At 36.0% G+C, this 17,288-nt stretch overlaps 1 protein-coding gene across 13 annotated transcripts in view; it reads right to left on the bottom strand.

The window, feature by feature from the left end:
* Positions 1–17,288, bottom strand: part of LOC128247375 (BPTF-associated chromatin complex component 1-like) — a 134,861-nt gene that overhangs the window by 69,247 nt on the left and 48,326 nt on the right. For all 13 annotated transcript variants that reach the window (XM_089349252.1, XM_089349242.1, XM_089349243.1 and 10 more), the window contains one exon: positions 8,746–8,847. In XM_089349252.1, coding sequence (XP_089205378.1) covers positions 8,746–8,847 — 102 coding nt within the window. The remainder of the gene's footprint in view (positions 1–8,745; positions 8,848–17,288) is intronic.

The raw sequence follows: 17,288 nt of genomic DNA, 5'->3' as shown, positions 1-17,288 counted from the left end.
TTTAATTATAATGTTACTTTGTAAATTAAAATCAAATAATTTTTAATATCCTGACAACACTGGATCCCTATCGCTGCTCGACTTCCAACTGAAAATAATGGAAGAAGGAGAGATCCACATCGAGTTCTACAGGAAAGCAGCCAGGAGAGATATGTCTGTTCACTACAATTCAGCCCTTCCACTCGGTACCAGAATAGGATACACCAGAAATGAAAGTCCATGCATCCAGAGCAAGTACAGCAAGGCAGAGAACAAGGTGACCCACACCATAAACTTCCTAGAAGTATTGAAAACCAACAGGTACCCTATATCCATTGTAAATTGGCTTGAGTACCCAAGACGACAAACACACTGAACACAGAAAACCCAGCAGCACATGCTTCCTTAAAATACCCCATTTTAGGGAGAGGATAACTACAGCCATCCAAAGACCCATAAGAAGAGAAGGATTAGACATACAACTAGCCCACTCCAGCCCCACTCTGAGAAGACACCCAGTAAAGAAAAGAGCAAAGGACAGCAACCAATGCACACTAGCTAACTGCCCCATCCGTGACAGATTTATGCCAACAAGTAAATGTAACAAATGCAACAAGTTCTATGTGGGTAGCACAAAAAGACATTCGCATCAAAGGACATCTAAACATGTGAGCCTCCTCCTTCAGAAAACATCTACACAGATGCCAGAACATTGACAAAAGCATAACAGTCACAATTGAGACCAATGACCGAAATTTGGGAAATCTAAGCATTAAGGAAGCTGTCTCATAAACAGACTAGGGCCCCAAATTAACAACAGGTTGGAAATTAGCAATCAATATATTATTTAGCTACATCTGGATATGTGTAAGTTCTTTTCTGGTAACATGCTCATGAATAAAAAAAAACAAAAAAAACTGCACGTGTAATACATAACATAGAAGCAGCACTGCGAATATGTCAATACACACGAGCTCAAGACATGGCCACCCTCATGCACTTCATCATCATCATCATCGTTTAACATTCGTTTTCCATGCTAGCATGGGTTGGACGGTTCGACTGGGGTCTGGAAAGCCAGGAGGCTGCACCAGGCTCCAGTCTGATCTGGTAGTGTTTCTACAGCTGGATGCCCTTCCTAATGCCAACCATTCCATGAGTGTAGTGGGTGCTTTTTGTGTGCCACGATCAGTTGGTGCTTTTTATGTGGCACTGGCACAGAAGCCAGTCATGAGACCACTGCAGAGATGCTTCCGAAAAAAAATTTTCAGTAACCGTTGAAAAATTGACTTGATCAATTCCTAGCAATATCTGAAGAAGGAATTTTTATATTCCGAAATATTATATCAGACTATAATTAAATTATAACATTTATAGTCCACTCTGCATTGTTATGCCATTCAAGACATTATATTTCACATTTTAATATTCAAATTTTATCCTAAGCTGCAATATTTTAAGTAAAAATTTTCTTGTTCTTTACTTTACAAGATGTAGTAACTTAACCTGAACTTTTCCAAGTTTATAATCTTGAGAATATTATTTCTCTTGCTTGCATTCTTCAATATGATCCATGTTTTTTCCAGGTTATGGTGTCAATAATTTAAGATTTTACCTTATTGGAAATTGAATAATAAATTTAAAGTGTGTGTGTGTGTGTGTGTGTGTGTGTGTGTGAGAGAGAGAGAGAGTGACAGCGTGTGTATGAGGGGGAGAGAGAGTGACAGCGTATACTTTTTTATCTATTTTTCCTTGCATCTTTTTTGAGTGAGTGATTAACTGAGAGGTATGTGTTGTCAGAGAGACAGAGAGAAAGTGTGTGTTGCTCTGTGTGTGTGTGTGTGTGTGTGTGTGTGTGAGAGAGAGAGATTTAGATAGCGTAAATTTTATTTATTTACTTTTCCTCGCATCTTTTTTAGTGTGTTTGACTGAGAGAGAGAGGTGTGTTGTCAGAGAGAGAGAGAGAGAGAGAGAGAGAGAGAGAGAGTGATAGCGTAAATTTTTATTTATTTATTTAGTTTTTTACGCATCTTTTTTTTAGTGAGTGTGTGAGTGATTGACGTTTTTTATATGTGTGCATGTGAGAGAGCGAGAGATAAAGTCAGTCACTGAGTGAAAGTGTGTGTTCTCATGACAATTTTTTTTGCATGTATGTATAAGTAGCTAAGTAAAATTTATGCTGTCACTCTCTCTCTCACACACACACAAACAACAACACACACATTCCCTTTGTCTTTCTCTCAGTCAATCACTCACACATTCACTGAAAAAAGATGCAAGAAAAAAATAAATTAAAAATTGTACGCAGTCACTCTCTCTCTCTCTCTCTCTCTCTCTCACATACAGACACAACATGCACTTTCAGTCTTGCACCCCACATCAACACATACACACGTACATGCCATTTCCCTTCTCTTTCACTTTATATTGACTTCAAACAAAATGTACATTTCCACTCACAAAAATAAAATTGTTTTATGGAATTTACCTAATGCTGTAAGGTAACAGCTGAGCTGCGTGCACACGCCTTCGAGTTAAAACTATTGCTAAAATTTCTAAATAATATTTTAATTTTTTTCCATTTTCATGACATAATTGCATTAATTAAAACAGATGACGTAATTAAACCAAATCCAAATTAGCTGTGTTGTTGAAATTTTTTTCCTTACCTCAATGATGCCGGTGACATATATCAAAAGTCTCCTTATAGAACTATATTCATAAAAAAGTATAGAACTACATTATCACCCTCAAATTTGAGAAACAAACACTCATAACTTTTTCCTTTTAAAACTTCATTGCATGAGATTGCTACCATGAAATTCCTTGAATTGAGCTCTATCATTTAAGCTTAATTAAAATATAGTTTGTTTTTAAAATAAAAAAGGAATTATACATAAATCCAATTTTTGCCTTACATATATTTGTTTCCATGACATTTTACCTCACATCTTTTTTGATACAAATTTTTGTTGCATGGGATCAAAACTATGAAATTCTCCATGCTTTTCCCTATCATTGAAGCTAAGATAAATATATTTTGCTTTTCAAATCAAAAAGTTATTTAGATCTAAACTTGATTGGAGGCATTACTCTCCTATAACGTTGCTACAAATTTTGCTGTAAACTTTTTTCTACTGGACCAAATCTCAATTTGTTTTTATGCCAAAATGTAGCTAGGGACCAGCCCTCTTCAAAAAAGTTAACAGTTTTCAATTGGATTAGGAACTGAATTAGTGACAAAGCTCTGAAGACGCTGCATGTGAGTAAATTGCGGGCTTAAGAATATTATTCAACTACGGCAGTAGTTGAATGATATATATATATATATATATATATATATATATATATATATATATATATAATTTTGCTTAAAAGAGTTCCAACACTGTCTGTTTTTTATGTTTTATTTATATTCCTGCAGAACTAATGTGGGGTATAGAATATGGAATATACAATATATAATATGATATACAATATACAATATAAAATAAAATAAAATAAAAATGGATGGCACCATGAAAGAAAGTATTGAATATTGTATATCATATTATATATTGTATATTCCATATTCTATACCCCACATTAGTTCTGCAGGAATATAAATAAAACATAAAAAACAGACAGTGTTGGAACTCTTTTAAGCAAAATAATATATTCCTCTATACACAATCATACAAAAAAACCCACCTTTTTTGTATTTATTTTTACTTGCATATATATATATATATATATCATTATTAATAAATTTTATCATTATTAATCATTATTTTATCTTTTTTTATCTTTTTTTTAATCTTTTTATATATATATATATATATACACACATATCTCATATATATATATACATGAATACATACATATATATACATGCATACATACACACACATATATACACGCATACATACACACACACACATATATACACACACACACACATCTCTTCTGATGGTCTTCTCTTACCATGGTGGAAGAGCTTGTGTGCTCCAATGATTCCAAGAGCGATGCTGTCTGGAGTCTAAGAGTCCTGGTGGGCCACTCATGTCAGCAAGGTTGAGGATGAGGTCCCAGACTAAACACTAACATCAAGACCCCAATGGCGAAGCAAGCAGAGGAGGGCAATCTCAAGCCCCCATGGATTGACTCCGGTGGAAGAGGGCAAGTGTGACAAAGGCAGATAAATTACGGCAGCTTGCTGCAGTGGAGAATTTCCTGGCCAAGTGTGTGTGCGTGGCCATCGCACAGCCACAATCACCTCAAACAATTTACTGTGATTGGCTTTGTTTTTCTACTCTATATAAACATACATACATACATATATATACACACACATACATATATATACACATATGTACATATATACACATACATACACACATACATATATATACACATATGGACATATATACACATACATACACACATACATATATATACACATATGGACATATATACACATACATACACACATACATATATATATATATATATATATATATATATATATATACACATACATATATATATACATATATATACACATACATACATATATATACACATATAAATATACACATACATACATATATACACACATATATATATATATACACATACATATATACACACATACATATATACATATGATCATGATGATAGCCGTCCACTCGTGACTGAGGAAGACCATTGCCGACCTTCAGGAGCATTGTACGCTCAAGGACAAACTTATATAGGGGCAAAAAAAAAAACAAAAAAAAAACGCACATATCGAGCAGAGGTCGGCAATGCCTGTGCTGAGTTTTAGGTCCAATGAGGCTTGCACAACACCTCATAGACCCTCTCCACTTTATTGACATTATCCAGAGACAAGCCGGAGCAAGATGTCTGGTGCCAATATGAGTCGCAGGCTCAGGGATGTGGGAGCGCCGTGATCTCTAGCACAAACCAAAGATGACAAACTTGGTGTTTATAAGAATGGGAAGGTGAGAGCTAAGTTTAATTCATCTATATCTTAAGGGGAATTATGTTAACAGTTACTCAAATTCATTCCTATTGCATTGTGCATTTATATGCATGTAAGCATGTTGAGAGTCTTTCAGAAATTCTATTAATGATCTTCCTCATTGGTCTACAGAATACACAGGGATTCCTCAGAGCAGAATCAGCATCTCCTGGAAATGATATTATATGGTTTCGTGTGCCTTACTATGGACCAAGTTATGTTGTACTTAATTTTATCCTCCTTGAGTTGCCACACAAATTCAGCCAAAGATGTTGAATGTTTCTTATTGATTTTGTTGAAGCTGACCACATGGTTGCGATAACAACTCTTGAATGAATCAGCTGTTGCCCCAGTATAAATATACAGCCCTCTCCTTATGCGTATGGTACATTTATATACAAGATTTGTACTAATACAGAGGTTCATCAATGAGCATTTTGATTTTTCTCTGCATGCACGAGCCTATCTGAGTTAGAAGGACAAATCAATCTGAGGGATCAATTAGAAAGTTAAGTTTATGGTCCTTAAGCATAATCTGGGGTTTTCTAGGGTCATAAGGCTTGGTTCTATCATCTATAACTAAATCTCTGGCGATTTGTAACCCTGTATTGTTAATTGTTTTTAATGTATCATTATTAGCATATCTACATTTGCTGAGTAATTCCTTCCTAATCATATAATTATATAATTCAATATTAACAATGTAAATGTTACTTGTTTTGTTTGCTGGTACAAGTATCCCTGGAACTTTCATGAAGTCATCAAGTAATTTTCTAATTTTCAGCGAATGCATATTGTACCTTCTAGGGTATTTTCTGAACTTCATGTTCTTAACTATACTATATAATTCCTCTTCAAATCTGGTTAGTTGGTGGGTTCTTCCTAGATTTGAATACTTTTCATAGTAGGTTACCATGTTCAGGTTTGTCGTTTAATTTAACTTTTCTGTCAAAGAAGAAAGCTTTCCACTGCATTCTTTGTATGAATTGGTTGTTTTTTTCCCCACAAAAGTTCACTTATACCATCTTTCTTACTGGGTATAGGTATATCCTTTAGCGAAATATCATCCAGTGTTATTTTTTCCTTCTTCATGGCATGCTACCTTACTTCCGGGAATCAGAAAGGGGTTGTAGTTATTAGATAATAAAACAAATGGTTTATACCTGCTAGCTTACTGATAAAACACAATCACTTTCACAGTGTTTGTTATGTATTTGGTTAATGGAAGATCGAAGATACGAGAATTTTTATTAATCACTATAATTGTTTTGAGCCATCTAGCATTGATCCCTCACAGGTGGGATACTTAACAACTGGTTCAGAAGCATCTGACAGTGCAGATGTGTCTCTTTGGATAATAAGTAGATATAACTAGTTAAAATAATAGTTCCGCAATGTATCTTCTCAGTTCGTGTACAGAAAAGCAGCAAATTAAAGGATATAGCTTCATTTATAAAGAAAATCAATAAGAAAATAACAGATGCAAAAAAGAAATGAACATATATATAAATAATAATCATCATCATCGTTTAACATCTGCCTTCCAGCATGGATGAGACGGTTTCAAAAGAGCCAGACAGGCAGAAGCCTGCACCAAACCTTGTTTTGGCAAGATTTTTACAGCTGGATGGCCTTCTTAATACCAACCACTCAGCAGAGTGGACTTAGTGCTTTTTATGTGGCAGGCTATAGCGAAAGGAGTGTGATTAAAGAGTGTGAAGGGGAGGAATGAGTTGCAATATATATATATATATATATATATATATATATATATATATATATATATATATATATATATATATATATATATATATATATATATATGTAGAGAGAGAGAGAGAGAGAGAGAGAGAGAGAGAGTTGGCTGTTATTTCCTAAGGTGAAGCATGCCATTACTTGTCTACAATGCACCCACCCATTCCCACCCCACCACCAATATTGGAAATCCCTTCTCTTATACTGGAAACCCCCACAAGGCTCTGCCTCGCTTCAGTACCAGAAGACTTGCATAGTGCCCCACCCCACCCCCACCAGCAGCAATCATCCACGCAACTGCATGCGCCAAAAGGAAATGTGTTACTTAGTAAATTAACAAATCCTCTTTCTCTATATATATAATGGACTAACCAATAGCGGCTCATTTACTTAATTTAAACACTGACCAATTTATGTTTGCAGCAATAACGTTTATATTTACACTGTTCATAACACTTATATTTATAATTCTTACATTTCACTCACTCCCAATAGGGGCAACAATTTTAATATGTTTGAATGAAGTGAGAACAGCTGATGTGACATGTCTGTTATCCACCGATCATTGAAACCTTCTTTTCAGGTGCTGAATACCATCTCTCCTTCCCATGTTCCCTCCCACATCTCTTTCCCAGTTTTCAGAGTTGGCACTGTCAATGTAAGCACACTGAACGGTAGGTTTAGTGAGATTGTGGAGATGCTTGAACAGAAGCATGTTACTGTATGTTCAAGAGGTAAGGTGGAGAGGAGCTTCAGCCAGGTTCCTCACAGGCAAAACACATAGGTATAAAATCTTCTGGGAAGATTAAACTTCATATATTTATGCTTTATCTCAACCACGACCTCCTGCAGTCCCCTTTATAGGGTTGCTATATATCGATATTGCTAGCTAACTATCAATTTTCACTCCCTACTACTCCACAAGAATTAGCAACTTACTATGTAATTAATATCATACTTTATTTCTGCTAATTCTAAACTCTTATAATTAATTAATTTTTTAAATGTTATATATTTAACCCTAATCCCTTTTTACCCTTAGTCTCTTTTATAGGGTTGTTATATCTATATTATTACCTGAGTAGTAATTTTCAATCTATACAGTTATTTATTTATTTTTTCTATATTTGTTTTTTCCATATTTTCTCTATTTTATATACCTTCAATTCATATTCGTTCAAAACTAACATAGCTTATAAATTTCTTGACCACTTTTCAATTAAACTCTAAATTCTTAGTTTCTGCTTTAACTGTTTAGGGCACACTCACCCCCATTAGATTTCCTCCTATTTTTTCATTTAATTTTCCCTTGTATACACACTCCAAGGTCACAGAATAGGTCTGCTAGCTAGCAGATGGTTTATGGCATTCTACTACAAGTCACATTACCTCTCACCACACATCACTAGTATCATTATTCTTATCATAATTTTTATTTGTTCTCACCATCTCCTCACTACAAGTATCCTGGCAATTGTCATTGTTATCAATTTCCCTTTTGTCTGCTTAATGTTGTAGCTAATGGTAAACTGGAATAAATTTTCCCCCATCAAACAGAATTTGGTACCAGTGACAATACTATACTGACCAACAACTATGAAAATTTTTAGTTCATATAAACTGATTAGCTATATATTGTCTTTTCCTCATTTATTTATGTCCTTAGCTTCTTCTTCAAAGACAAATTCCAGTATTTCATTGTTTTACCTTTATGGTACTCATGCCTCATGTGCACTGAGTTCAACTTATAGATAATCCAGTAATTTGCACAAATTTTCACTGTTAGCTAATAACTCATTTTCTATGCTGATGTGTAAGCAAAATTCAAATAATGTATTTTGTTGAATTTACCATTACTTACCTGTAATTAGATTCACTTTGAGACAAAAATTATGCAATAGATTTGGTTAAGAACATTTTGTTAAATTGTGTTCCAAAAATCACATTTAGGTTAGAAATATAACAAAAGGGTTTAAAAAAATACCAAATAGTAAAATGGTTTAACTTACGTAGTTCTGTTTTTTATGACATCACTGATTTTATTCAAATCTTCTCCAAACCGTTTCACTGATGATTTTAGTAGTTCTATTTCTTGCTCTGTCCATTTACCACTGAAATTTAACAAATTACAAATATATCATCATCATCATCGTTTAATGTCTGCTTTCCATGCTAGCATGGGTTGGACGATTTGACTGAGAACTGGTGAACCAGATGGCTACACCAGGCTCCAATCTGATTTGGCAGAGTTTCTACAGCTGGATGCCCTTCCTAACGCCAACTACTCTGAGAGTGTAGTGGGTGCTTTTACGTGCCACCAGCATGAAGACCAGTCAGGTGGTACTGGCAACGGCCACACTCAAAATGGTGTATTTTACGTGCCACCTGCACAGGAGCAAGTCCAGTGACACTGGCACGATCTCGCTCAAATGTCTTTACACGTGCCAGGAAGGTGCCATCACGATTTCGCTTTCACTTGCCCCAACAAGTTTTCACAAGCCAAGTTTCATGTCCAATGAAGGAGACGACGTTGGCATGGGTGCCAGACGTCAAATTTAGTTCAATTTCGATTCCGCTTTCACTTGCCTCAACAGGTCTTCGCAAGTGGAGTTTTGTGTCCAATGAAGGAAGGTACGCATAAGTGGGCTGGCTACACCCCTGGCGGAGGCCTTGGATTTAGGTCTCCTCACGCACAGCATATTTCCAAAGGTCTCGGTCAGAAGTCATTACCTCAGTGAGGCCCAATGTTCGAAGGTCATGCCTCACCACCTCATCCCAGGTTTTCCTGCGCCTACCTCTTTCACAGGTTCCCTCAACTGCTAGGGAGTGGCACTTTTTCACACAGCTGTCCTCATCCATTCTCGCCAAATGACCATACCAGTGCAGTCGTCTCTCTTGCGCACCACAACTGATGTTTCTTAGGTCCAACTTTTCTCTCAAGGTACTTACGCTCTGTCTAGTATGCACACTGACATTACACATTCATTGGAGCATACTGGCTTCATTCCTTGCGAGCCTACAGATGTCTTCAACAGTCACAGCCCATGTTTCACTGCTATGAAGCATGGCTGTTCGTACACATGCATCGCACAGTCTGCATTTTACTCTGAGAGAGAGACCCTTTGTCACCAGCAGAGGTAAGAGCACTCTGAACCTTGACCAGGCTATTCTTATACTAGCAGCTACACTTTCGGCGCACCCTCCCCCACTATTAACTTGGTCACCTAGATAGTGGAAACTATCAACTACATCTAGTTTTTCTCCCTGGAATGTGACAGAAGTTGTTTTCTGCACATTTACAGTGTTTATTGCTCCTGGACATCTGCTACATACAAAAAAAACTTCCTAGTTAACCTTCCTTTGATATTGCTGTCTCTTATGTGTCCATAGCTTGCACTTGGTGCATCTTATAGAGTTTCTGCCTATGCCTTTTCTACAGATCGAGCAAGGCCATCTATATATTGGTTTCTTTACATCACTTAAATCTAGCGGTTCAGCAAATGACACCAATAAAATAAGTACCAGACTTAGGAAAATAAGTACTGGGATTGATTTGTTTAGCTAACCCCTTCATGGTCATGACCCTCATGGCTGCAGTTGAATGAGTGAAACAAGATAGAAAATATACTATCTATACTATAATGGAGAAAGCTGCTTATTAATTAGGTATGTAACAATTACTAAAAGTACTAAAAGAAAGCAATTATTAAAGAGTTGACTGTCTGGAAATATTTTTATAAATTCATGTTCTAAGAAATTTTCTATAATTTCGATTTCTCAAGTTTATTGAATTTTTTAAACTCCAATTTCTCGCAAATTTAAATAATCACTGCCTCCTATTTATCATGCATTTAAATATTCATTGCATTCACTGCAGAGTATTCTATTTTCATTTGCGAAGTCTCTCACTTTCACTTTTAAGTTTTAATTTGCTGTTAATGTACACATAATGTAAAAATATTATTTACTGAATGAAAATTTTTAAAAATATCCGTATAATTTTTGAGTGTGGGATAGCTGTGAGAAGAGCCTAGAAAGTTGGATAATTACTATTAGAAGATGAGAAGAAAAAAACAAAAAGTTACTGACAAGTGCTTGAAAATTGCACCTTATTCAGTTTCCAAACACAACTTTAACAGTGACACACACACACACACACACCAATACACTCGCACGCATACACAGATACACATACACACAAATGAAAGGCAATGAATGTGTGTGTGTGTGTGTGTGTGTGTGTGTGTGTGTGTGTGTGTGTGTACTGTTCACTGACAAAACTGTGCTGCATCACGTTTGTGAAGTTTTGTCATGGAACAGGTCGCGGTTTCAAAGCAACGAAAATATTTTGACACAAATGAAGTTTTAATGTTGAAGTGAAACTAATGGTATTTGTGTGTTCTTGAATGGTTTACAAACATCAGCACACGATCTCAAATCAAGTCTCTTGCTATGCAAAGTACATCTCCGTAATTTTTTAAAAATCACTGTGGATAAATGCCAGCAACGACCTTCTAAGGCTCTTCAATATTTTAATTTCTAAACAGAAACAATTGGGGGCAGGGAGTGGGGTTGCAAAAAAATTTATAATTTCTTAAATTTTCTTCTTTATAGCATATAAATGTATTTATGGGGAAAAAATATTGAAAAACATCAACACATGTGAGAGTGATAAAGGAACAAAGAGGGTTGTCTTTGGATGTGCTAGAAACAACAGCCAAATCACCCTTAAATTACTTTTCCCTCTGAAAATATTAATAGTTAAAAAATTTTTTTTTTTACCAAAAATGATCTTCCCATGGTTTTGAAGAGCAAAAAAATTGGCCTAAATAGGTCCAGAGTGGGATAATGAGGGAGGATATAAAAAAGAAGTTTTCAAAATTTTTCATACAAAGATGCCCCCCACCCCATCATTTTGAAGGCTATGGTTTAAAAAAATGGGAAAAATCCCCAACAAAATTCTTTATAATCATAATTTATGCCATTTGAAAAGTATTTGTATAAATTTCATTAAAAGATACCCACCTTCCTGAAAGTTATGAGGGAAAAATCAGGTCGTATGAATTTTCTGTAATCCTCTCTCCACCCCCTTGCAAAAATTCTTTCCCATAAATCCCTATATATGCTGAAGCCACAACATCTATGGGGTATTTGTAGAAAATTTTGTTAAAAAAGTATCCATTTTTCTGGATGATACGAGGCAACAAAGTCGGAGGTGGGGGTATACATCTGTAGTAATGCCCTTTTATTTATACGATTTTTACGTTTCATGTTTATTTCATTCATTGTTTGCAATGTGTTCTCTCTCTCTCTCTCTCACACACACACTGCAAGGCTTACAGATAGGCTGCTGAATTGAAATCTCTATATTGCTTTGAGGGGAAGGTAAAACTTGACAAACTGCTTCTCCCTCTGTTGTTGGACTACTGTGATGTCTGTTTAAAAAAGAGAGATTATGGCTGTGATAAAATAATGAAAGCAATATTTACTAAGCAAGTGAGCACTATTATACAAAGAAATAATATAGTAAAATACAAAAATTATTAGAAATTAGAATCAAATGTGAAAATATTATCAAGGGGCTAGCAGAAAACTGACCGGGGATGATCTTTCTGCTAGTATATATTTTCTATGTATCATATAATGTATGTATGTATGTGTGTATGTATACCTACCTACCTACATACATACATACACACACACACACACACACACATATATATATATCATCATCATCATCATTTGATGTCCTTTTCACACTGGCATGGGTTGGATAGTTTGATAAGAATAGATGAATAGATGAGCCAGAAGGCTGCTCCAGATTCTATGTCTGCTTTGGCCTGGTCTCTACAGCTGGACGCCTTTCCTAATGCTAACCACTTAACAGAGTGTACTGGGTGTTTTTTATATGACACCAGCAGAGCCACTTAAAAAGGTCGTCAAGTATCTGCAAAGTAAGACCTCTCAATTGAGTTGGGTACAGAATGCAGGGATAAGAAACTATGAAAGAGAGACAAGGAGCAGGTGCCTTGCCAAAGAGGTGAATACATAGCTTGCCTACCAGGAAAGAGAAAGAGGTGAGATCAAGATGTAAAGTGAATAATAATAATAATACCTGACCAACCAGACAGCTATTTGAAAACGAACCAAGCAGTCTCAATGGCCATGAGAATAATGCTCCAGTGCACATATATGGCTAGACAGCCAATCTAACCACCTTTGCTCCTAACATAACAGACCAAACCGGAAACTCATCCAGCAGCCCCCACTCCCACACACAGAATATCTCACCTAAATATGTAAAAACAGCATGTCAAAGAGGATGAACATTAGCACTCCAATTGTGAAGGCCATAGAAAGTGCTCCAAATCAATAACAACAAAGGTCATCCCATCAACACAGTCAACTACAGAAACAATCAAGAGACAGCAGAGCAATAATGGTAACAGAGCCACCATGACTTCAGGAAATAGTCAAAGAGAACAATAGTTTACACTAGTGCTACCACCACCATCACTAACAATACAAGCAAATGATAATAATACTAATGATAACACACTCTGAGTATGGCATGAAACTGCATCCGGTTGTGACATCACGATGTCGGAAGAACAAAGTTATTCTTAACCACAACTACCTTCAGGTCACCATTGGGCAAAGTGTAGTACCTGTAAGCCCACCCAGAGATCTGGAAATACCACATTGATGTCTGGTAGGGTTAAGCCTGTCTCATGGGAGGAGGGGTCCCTTTAGACTTGGTTGGCAACCCCTCTAGAGAAGGTGTCTCAATAAAAACACCAATGGTTGTGCCACTTCAACACCAAAATTCTCAGGAGTGAAAATGTCAAATACAAAGATTCAAAACAATGAATTGAAAAAGACCGGCACAAAAAACAGTGTACATGAAGGTAGATGTAGACTCTTGGGAGCCTTGTCTAGCAAACCAGCCTAGTGATGGTGTCACATTAAAAATACTGGTGATTGCACAACCTTACAAATGTTACCTCTAAATGAGTGATGTTAAAATCAAATAATAACCACAACTGTGCTAATGGGACTGGAACTGTTAACAGTGAAGGTGTCGTGCATGGCAGGCAGGAAGTACCTGATCAAATTCCAACAGGTTGTCATCAAGCTATTGATCAAGACCAGAATTGCAGTCAAAAGTGCAAAAGAAACAGAATGAAATGGGGAAAAAGATGTAAACTAAATAGTAATAGAGTGCCAGCTGAGATGTGAGTCAAATAAAAGAAGCTTCATGAATTGAATGAAGAAAATATGGGATGAAAAAGGAGGTTTTGAAGCATCTGCCCAGCGACTGATAGAGCAAGCAAGAGTAATCCATTGAGAAAACTGGATAACAGGAGTAGAGATTGAAGAAATTAGAGAAACATAATAAAAAAAGAGCAGAAGGAGAGTGAAACAGCAGTAGCAGAAAGTAGTAAAGAAAGAGTATGAGATGAAAGACCTTGAAACAGATGGAAACCATAGAGTACCAGAAAATACTGATAAAGTAACTAATGAAGATGATCCAGATGGACAAGTGACAGTAAGTACTGCACAAAATTTAAGACAAGGAGATCTTATTAGGGATTATTAGCAAATATATTTTAGACCGAATTTTAACTAAGTTAGATAGTGAGTTAAATTTACGGATTTGGAAGAATAATAAGTCAGTAATAGATTGGTTTAAAGGGATTAGCCATAAGCATAGCTGCAAATTTACGCAGTTCAATATTGTTGATTTTTACCCATCAATATCCAGACCTTTGCTACTGAAAGCATTAGAATTCGCCAAACAGTATGTCAACATCGATAGCTCGGAAATAGACATTATAATGCACGCAAGAAAATCACTTCTTTTTCGTGAGGAATCCACCTGGATTAAAAAGAGTGAAGATTCTCTTTTCGATGTACTGATGGGGGCATACGACGGGGCGGAATTGTGCACGCTTATAGGGGCTTACATTCTGCATTATCTAAAACAGGAATTTCCGTTTATGGATGCGGGATTATATAGGGATGACGGTCTTATAGTCACCCATAATTTAAACGGCCATGAACTAGATAAGCTCAGGAAGGATCTTATAACTTTCTTCCAAATGATGGGTTTACGGATCACAGTAGATACTAACCTAAAAAAAGTAGATTTCTTAGACGTAAATTTAGACTTGAATTCGAATATATTTAAGCCTTACCGTAAACCAAATGACAAACTATCCTATATCAGCAGAGAATCTAACCATCCGCCTGTTATTCTTACAAACTTAGTTAGTAACGTAGGTAGGCGAATTTTGTCAATCTCTGTAGACAAAGCAACATTCCGTAATGCAGCACCTTATTATAATAGTGTTTTAAGGAATAGTGGATTCTCTGAGAGGATCCAGTACACCCAGTCTAATGCTGGCAGCAGCGCAGCACGTAGAACTAGGACCAGGAAAGTTTTGTGGTTCAACCCAGCTTTCAATATGGCCGTAAGAACTAATATAGGTAAGGAATTCTTAAAATTGGTCACTAGGCACTTTCAACCTGATCATAAGTTTTACAGAATATTTAATAGAAGAACGCTTAAGATTAGCTATGCTTGCTGCAAAAACTTCACCTCTTTGATCAGCCAGCACAACAATAAGAGAATTGCCAAAAACAATAATGCCGACCCACTTACAAGGAGCTGTAATTGGAAAGATCGAACCTCCTGTTCATTGGAAGGGAGATGTCTAGAAAAGGGTATCGTGTATAGGGCTAAAGTCCAGATAGAAGGCTCGCACGATTATAGAACTTATACAGGGGCTACAGAAAATTCTTTCAAAACCAGGCTGTATTCGCACAAAAATTCTTTTAGATGCGCTGAAAATAGGACTAAGACAAGCCTGGCAATTAAAGGAAAATGAAGCCCAGCCTTTCAACATGACATGGAGGATTTTAGGCAGAGCATCGCCTTACAGACACGGTGCCCATAAAAGACCATTGAAATGTGATCTTTGTTTATTGGAGAAACTGAATATCTTATTCCAGGATAAGAAGGCGCTAAACCAAAGATGCGAACTTTTAAATACATGTAGGCATGCATCCAAATTTAAAATGTCAGCAAGTAATATACCGTATGGATAGTATATATATATATTTTTTTGATAATGTTTGACTCCTTGTAACCATTGTGAAATCTTACTATTGGATTGGTACCGAATTATAATGATTTATTTAGCGTTGTAAGAATTTTGTATAGACCCCTACGTCATTTTAAGAAAACCTTCGACTGTTATATACATAGTTTTTTCTTCTCCCTTGTTTTTACTTTTTACTTCATTCTATTCTATTTATTTTAAAACGCTTTGTATGCAAATTTTACAATTTTTATGGACGATTCGGCATATAGGATTCTATTATGCATGTATTTTCGCCTGGTTTTAACTTTTATACACCCAGCAGTTTCTTAAGAAGTCGTCTGCATATATACGCTGAGATCAAAAAGGTTTTTAATGTAGATATCTGTATCGTAACAACACTTAGGTATTCATATGCGTGCGTCTGCACTTACATATAGGGCCTGGGTTTACACTTGTGCATATGCAGTTATGATTTCGTGTGTGTACGTCTTTGTGTATACATGGATAAGAGTATATGCTTATATTTATTTATACATACATGCATCTATTCGCATGTGTGCATCTATGTTATATATGGGAATGTGCACTTAGGTTCACACTCACACATACTTGAATGTGTGCATACGCATGTACATGGTTATGTTCGTGAGTATTTGCGTACATACCTACGTATATATCTATATACGGGATGCTATATTTTATGTAGGTTTACTATATACATACGTTCTTGCTCATTTTCTCTCTCTACTTCTTTCTTCCCATTCCCACCTTTCTCTCTTTTCTTCCTTTTCTGTCTTTCTTTCTTTTTCTCTTTCCTTCTTCCTTTCCTTCCTCATGATAGCTACACTTTCTCCCTTCTATGTTAATAACGTTATTATAGATACGTTACTCTTTACCCCTCCACTCCATAGCTTAAGATACAATTTTTCTTACTAGCGCATAAGTTTTTTCGTCTGCAAACTTAAATGCGTGTGTATGTATATGTGTATAAATTTGTATTCATGTATATATTTGTGCCTTGCAAATATATACCTATATATGTAGATTGTCTGTGCGTATGCATCTGTGTATTTTGATGTATATATATATATATATATATATATATATATGTATATATATATATATATATATATATATATATATATATATATATATAGAGCCACCAACCTGTTGAGAGCCACCGACCAGATCTGTGGCTGGTGTATGGTTCCCTCTCGACCCAGAGTAACGTGGTGGTGGAACAAGGAGGTAGACAGGGCTATTAGACAAAAAAAACAGGCTTGGAAGGACTGAAAGAACGGTGGTAGCAGGGAATTGTACCAATCTGCCAGAAGGGAGGCTAGGCGACAGGTTTATTTAGCCAGTGGGGAAGCAGATAAGAAAAGATTTGCCAATGTTCTGCGCCATGAGGACCAAAGACTCGAGGTATTTCGTGTTGCAAGACA

Source organism: Octopus bimaculoides, chromosome 3, assembly GCF_046866305.1.
Source record: "Octopus bimaculoides isolate indiv1 chromosome 3, ASM4686630v1, whole genome shotgun sequence".
Classification (NCBI taxonomy): Eukaryota; Metazoa; Mollusca; class Cephalopoda; order Octopoda; family Octopodidae; genus Octopus; species Octopus bimaculoides.
The sequence above is the reverse complement of the archived record's forward strand: the minus strand, read 5'-3'. Positions and strand labels throughout refer to the sequence as shown.